The sequence below is a fragment of the Sinocyclocheilus rhinocerous genome, unplaced genomic scaffold, assembly GCF_001515625.1.
Source record: "Sinocyclocheilus rhinocerous isolate Xijiao unplaced genomic scaffold, SAMN03320098_v1.1 scaffold680, whole genome shotgun sequence".
NCBI classification, from domain to species: domain Eukaryota; kingdom Metazoa; phylum Chordata; class Actinopteri; order Cypriniformes; family Cyprinidae; genus Sinocyclocheilus; species Sinocyclocheilus rhinocerous.
The window spans coordinates 140,300-147,552 of NW_015637539.1; the positions used below are offsets into that span (position 1 = coordinate 140,300).

Sequence of the window (7,253 nt, forward strand, 5' to 3'; positions counted from 1 at the left end):
TGTGTGTGAGATTGTGTGTGTGTGTGTGTGTGTGTTGTGACCATCTGTCATGTTATAACAGTGTTTTGGACGTGGTTTCATGGTAATGAAGGTTCACATCTTTTGATCAATTAATTTTCATAACTTTTTTAGTCATTGGATCTCATTCGTTAAGTGTGTGTTCACACAAATTTGACAGATATATTATATATATTTTGTTTTGTTTTGTAGTCTGTGAGTGGCACTTTCTAAGAAAAAGTACAAAATAGGGTCTGAAACAATATTTTATTTTATTATTTTATTTTAACCTTCAGAAAATGTTAATTGTCAACCTTTGTAAAGGTTAATAGTCAAGGAGGTCAATAGGACATATTTGCTTGATCATTTAGTTATTTATATTTCTCTTAAATTACAGAAAAACATATTTGTTGATCATGATGTTATATTTATTCCTCATAAAAAAAATAAATAAATAAAACAGGAGGCAATATTTTCTTGATCATTGCCATTTATTTCTTATAAAAAGAAATAAAAAAAACAATGTTTGATAATTTTGAAAAAAAAATTTGCTTGTTCATTTTTATTTATATTTCTCATAAATTACAGAAAAAAATATTTGGTTGATAATTTTGTCACTTATAATTCTCATAAAAAATGCATGATCATTGTTATTTATATTTCTCATAAAATACAGAAAACGTATTTGCTTGATCATTTTGTCACTTATATTTCTCATAAAATAAAATAAAAATTGCTTGATCATTGTAATTTATATTTCTCATAAATTACAGAAAAAAATATTTGGTTGATCATTTTGTCACTTATATTTCTCATAAAATAAAAAAATGCATGATCATTGTTATTTATATTTCTCATAAAAAAATGCATGATCATTGTTATTTATATTTCTCATAAAATAAAAAAATGCATGATCATTGTTATTTATATTTCTCATAAAAAAAAAAAGCATGATCATTGTTATTTATATTTCAAATAAAATACAGAACAATTATTTGCTTGATCATTGTAATTTTTTTTTTTTTTTTCCGAAATCCCAAAAATGTATATTTGCCTGATCATTTTGTCGTTTTTATTTCTCATAAATTACAGAAAACAAATATTTCTCAATCATTTTTTCATTTATATTTCTCAGAAATTACTAAAATGAATCGTTACTATGTCCCATTACAGAAAAAAACTTGTTTGCTTGATAATTTTTATCATATTTTGTCACTTATATTTCTCATAAAATAAAAAAATGCATGATCATTGTTATTTATATTTCTCATAAAAAAATGCATGATCATTGTTATTTATATTTCTCATAAAATAAAAAAATGCATGATCATTGTTATTTATATTTCTCATTAAAAAAAAAGCATGATCATTGTTATTTATATTTCAAATAAAATACAGAACAATTATTTGCTTGATCATTGTAAATTTTTTTTTTTTTTTCCGAAATCCCAAAAATGTATATTTGCCTGATCATTTTGTCGTTTATATTTCTCATAAATTACAGAAAACAAATATTTCTCAATCATTTTGTCATTTATATTTCTCAGAAATTACTAAAATGAATCGTTACTATGTCCCATTACAGAAAAAAACTTGTTTGCTTGATAATTTTTATCATATATATTTCTTATAATTTACAGAAAGAAAAACAATATTTGCTCGATCATTTTATGTGCATTTCTCATAAATGACAGAAAAATAAAACCTGCTTGCTTGATCATTTTGTCATTTATATTTCTCATAAATTACGGGAAGAAATATTTGCTTGATCGTGTGTTGTGACCATCTGTCATGTCATTACCAGTGTTTTGGACGTGGGTCCATATAAAGGTTCGCATCTTTTGACCAATGCTTTTTCATGACTTTTCCTGTCATTGGGTCTCATTCGCTAAGTCTGTGTATGAACTCCTGATCCATCCATCAGAACTGTTTGTGTTTATTGCACTGCACTGATTCTGAAGAGCTCTCTGCATGCTTCTGTCAGTAGCTGTTGTAAGGATGTTAGCAGGTTTTGTGCTTGCTGCGTCTGAATGCTGACGCTGTTTTCCGCGGCAGGCGATGGTGGAGACGGTGAATAACCTGCTGCAGCCGCAGGCGCGGACGGCGTGGATGGAGCTGTCGAGCGGAGATCAGCTGCGCGCCGCCACCATGCTGCTGGACACCGTCGAGCAGGGTGCCTTCGTGCTCGCAGACAACCTGCTGAAGACCGACGTCGTGCAGGAAAACACCGAAAACATCCGTGAGTCTTTCAGTGTATTCAGTGGATGCTGTTCATGCATTCATCATCAGTCGAACACTTGACCTTGCCGTCGCTAGCGTCCAACAACAGCAGATGACATGAAATCATACATCTATCTTCTCATCATCGGTTGGAGTGTGTTCTCTTCCCACAGATAAGAGTCAGAAACAAGGTGCTTAACCTTCAGAAAATATGAATTGTCAGCCAAAGATTATAAGAGCTGCTTTACAATTTGCATTTCTCTTGGGAAAAAAAAAAGCTTGATATTTTTCCCATTTATATTTCTTACAAATTACAAGAGAAAAAAAAAGATTGCTTGATTATTTTGTCATTAAATGCTCATAAAGTATAAAGTACTTTTTTTGTCATTTACATTTCACTGAGATTACAGAAAAAATGGCTTGATATTTTGTCATTCATATTTCTCATGAATTACAGAAAATAAATATTTGCTGGATCATTTTGTCATTTATATATTCCATAAATTACAGAAAAAAAAAAAAAACATGATTAGCTGATTGGCATGTCACCATATTCTAATTTGTTGAGATAGTGAATTGGTGGGTTTTTGTTAAATGTGAGCCAAAATCATCACAATTAAAAGAACCAAAGACTTAAACTACTTCAGTCTGTGTGCAATGAATTTATTTAATACACGAGTTTCACAATTTGAGCTGAATTACTGAAATAAATGAACTTTTCCACGACATTCTAATTTATTGAGATGCACCTGTGTATATATTAAAATCTTGATCATTGTCATTTATACATCTCATAAATTACAGAAAAAAAATGCTTGATTATTTTGTCATTTATATTTCTCATAAATTATGGAAAAAGTATTTGCCTAATCATTTTAGTATATATAAATTTATATTTCAAAAATTGCAAAAAAAAAAAAAAATCTTGATCATTGTCATTTCTACTTATACATTACAGACAAGAATTGCTTGATCATTTTTGTCATTTACATTTTCCATAAATTACAGAAAAAAATACTTTATTTAGTCATTTATATTTCTCATACATTACAAAAAAAACAAATTGCTTGATCATTTTAGCATTTATATTTCTCAAAAATTAGAGAAAAAAATAGCTTGATTATTTTGTTGCTGTCAACCCTTCTAAGAGGTTTGAATGGTTGAGCCTTGAATGCTGTCACCGCTACAGTTTGTGTAAAAACTAAGAATATGAAATGTTTCTTGTCTTCCAAATTATCACTTCCAGGGTGTTACAACAAAATACATGGGATTTGTTCCTCTGATGCGTAAAAAAAAAAGGTATAAGTGACACCAGAGCGTGCCTTATCCATGGAAAGCGTCAGACCTTGTGTTTTTGATTCTGATCGTGTTGCCAGAAGTCGGCAAATCCCGGCTATCAGCGGCGTCCATGAACCCGAGCGGCCCTGAATCCCACCGATAAACCTGCTTTCATCACAGATAACCTCATATCAGCGCCGCATTTGACTCCTTTATGATTGTGAATCGTGTTATTTCATTCACTGGAAGGCGTAATTAAGCGTTTTTCAACGAAAGGCTGAGTGAGCATAAGCTCCGAGCGATAATTTAGTGTCATTTACGACGCGTTTCTCAGCCCGCAGAGGAATGGGACGAGACGTTTTGAGGACGCCCACGGTTTTCTGTCCCGCTCGCATCTGTTTGCGAATATCACAGTGTGAATGTCAGCATTCCCGAGATCAGGCTGTTGTGTGCTGTGTGTATATTCCTCTGGGATGAAAGCGGATGCATCTCCCGTTCCTAAAGATGGGGATTTAAGGCGGACTGGCTGCCATGGAAACTCCAGAATGTAGGTCCGCCGTCTCTCTGTGGAGATGGTCGCATTTTGGGAATTAATAAAACAGAATTTATCGTGTCTGGCATGCGATTTATCCTGATATTAAGGGATCCGGAGCTCAGCTCCGCGGGGGGAGGGAGTCCCTCCAACAAACTTTTTACGAGGGTTATTTTATATCCTCCGTGCTGCGCGTCGATTAATCTGCAGGCTCTGACACCTTTAGCAGACCTTCAGGCCCTGTTTGATGGGGTTAGTTTGCAGCGTTATACGCTTTGTTTGGCCCGTGGGGCCGCTGAGTCCGTCACTGACACCGGCGAGCCGAAAAGCAGCCTTCAGTTAAAGGAATAGATCAGCCGGAATTGAAAAGTTTACACACTCTTGTGTCATTTCAAAGCCATATTAATCTCTTTCTTCCGTGGAACACGCAAGGAAATGCTGTTTTCCATAAATACGCTATAGAAACAGGTTTTCACTCAGAAATTCACTAATAATTACAAAGAAACGGCAAGTGAGACATTGAATAAACATGAACTTTTGAAGTAGCAAGGCAACATACTATTTTATTTTAAGACGCACTCTAATAATCTGTTATGTTAACTTCAAAACTTTAGAAAAATAATTTTTGCAGTGTACAAGAATTATTCATCCGACACAAACAAAATCCAATGACGTTTGATGTTAAACTTGGCCAAATGCATCTTAAGTACTGTTTGCAACCAAGACTTAGGAAAAAACACATTTACAAACACAGTCGTCACATGTCCTTCCGTAGTGCTTGCTGTTTGTCGTTTCTCTGATCACAAATGCAGACATGGTTTTATGTTTACGTGGCGCGATGCAAGCATTTTGACGTTTGCATCACATAACCAGCTCAATATAAATGGCTTTTCTGATGTAGTAAACTTGCTCGGTAGCGCACCCGGTACAGCATTGCATTTGAGATGCAACGAGTCCCATGAAACACGAGTCACGATAGAAGAGCTTAAAAGACTTGTAGAAACAAGCTTAAATGACATTGGTGCTTCAACAAATGTGTTTTTATCACATGTTTGCTTTTGTTAACTCTTATCGGTTAGGTTTAGAGTAGATAGTACATTAGTTTCATACACAATAGAGTATTGACCTTACAGTGCCACTCACCGGACATTTTATTTCCAAACAACCAACGTGAAACATTGCCAGAGAAAACTGAACGTGTTTTTAGCGCCACTTAATGGACATTTCACTTTGAAACTGCAAGACGCAACATTATATAATGTTTCAGAAATGTTGCCACAGGTGCATTTTCCCAATGGTCCTGGGTTGTATGTTTGAATGCACACAAACATTAATGGCTTGGCCTTGTGCTCACACAAAGCCATCATACGACTCCAGAAGACTTGGACCATCATATAAGCTAGCTTTATTCTGTTTTTGATTCATTTTGAAGCTCAACACCCCCCTGAATGTTCCTCAGATTATCTCCTTTTCAGACAGTCATACAGTTTGCTTTAAGGGGACGCAGAGCGCCAACATCGCACCATGTGGAGAATCGAGAGAGGATTAGCGGCATTGCCATCTGATGTTAGTGTTGATGACACAGTCGTTCGGGGAAATAAAAGCCTGTTTGTGTGTGAGGACGAATGCTCATCTTTTGCCAACTTACCCTGAAGTGGTTGTTATCCTCCTCCATAGGTTTAATATAATGTGCTTTAAAAGAAAACGGCACGCCTTTGTATTTAGATTTCTCTCTGTTTGATGGAGAGTGTGTTTGTCCTCACGCTCATAATCTGGCGAGCAGATTTTGGGTGATTAACGTGTTATTTAAACCGGCTTTTGATTTGTCTCGAGGCACAACAGCATCTCTGCCAGTCTTAAGCTTTTCACAGTGACGCTGGGAGAATGAAAAAGTATTTCCTGCAAGCTATAGTTGTATGCCCACCGCTCTTTATCGCTCTCCTTTGTCCTGTCGATGGCGAATACCTGCAGCGGTGGAAAGCAGGCCCGCGCCGCCCCGCCGCTGAATGAGTCTCCTTTGGGATTTTTAATGCTAATTTTGGTTTGATAAGTGTTTGTGTAAATGCTGGGGGATTTTGCGGCTGACTTCTTTTCAGGTTCTCTGAAAGCATGTTTATGAACGCCCGAAATGATGCTGCAGGCCTGGCGCTGATGCAGTGAGTCAATGCATTCATGCTTTGATTAGAGAGCTGCGCTTGAATCACTGTTGAAATCTCAGGCAGCGCGAGATGCTTCGATATGTCCAAACAGCACAGCAGGAGTTTCATTCTCCGTTTGAACTCTTTTTAAAACCGCAGACTCTACGCAAGTATGTGACGCGAACGCTTCCACGCGAACTCCATGTCGTGCATCGTTGCATTTTAAAATGTGCGTTCTCAAAGTTGTTCTTTCGGTTCAACTACTGTCATGAATGAGCATGAAAGAGAAAATGTATAAAAAGAAGTATAAAAGTGGCCAATGTGAACAGACAGGAGCAGCAGCTGTGACAGACTTCAAGTATTACCTCCACTGACATAGCAGCAATTCAATCCTGTTTACGTCAGATAAACCTGTTTCCAAGTAAGTTTGGCCTTAGAGACCTGTTGCTATGGGAACAACTGAGATGAGTTTGGAAGAACTAAACGATCCAGATCGAGTCAAATCATCAAATGAATAATCTGTAATCAGAACCTGAGACCTTAAGAACTGTATCAGTTTGATTAGTGATTCAATCATTCAGATTCAATGATGAATTGAAAAAAAAAATCTGTTCATGATTCGGACATTACGACCATTTTCATGAACACTAAAAAGACATGTCAGTCAAGATTTTCAGTGAATAACGATTTAAATTCTTCACACAAAATGCTTGTATGAACTCAGAAGATTGGAAAATAGTACACAAGTGCGATGGAGCACATATGTGACCCTGGACCACAAAACCAGTCATAAGGGTAAATTTTTTGAAATTGAGATTCATACATCATCTCAAAGCTGAATAAATAAGCTTTCCATTGATGTATGGTTTGTTAGGATTGAGACAATATTTGGCCGAGATACAACTATTTGAAAATCTGGAATCTGAGGGTGCAAAAAAATCAAAGTATTGAGAAAATCACCTTTAAAGTTGTCCAAATGAAGTTCTTAGCAACGCATATTACTAATTAAACATTAAGTTTTGATATATTTACGGTAGGAAATTTACAAAATATCCTTATGAAACATGATCTTTACTTAATGTCCTAAT

General features: G+C 35.4%; 1 protein-coding gene across 1 annotated transcript in view; it reads left to right on the forward strand.

Annotated features, from left to right (window-relative positions):
• LOC107749000 (adhesion G protein-coupled receptor L3) overlaps positions 1 to 7,253 on the forward strand; it is a 170,676-nt gene that overhangs the window by 112,125 nt on the left and 51,298 nt on the right. Inside the window, exon 8 of the mRNA XM_016564038.1 lies at positions 2,053 to 2,236. Coding sequence (XP_016419524.1) covers positions 2,053 to 2,236 — 184 coding nt within the window. The remainder of the gene's footprint in view (positions 1 to 2,052; positions 2,237 to 7,253) is intronic.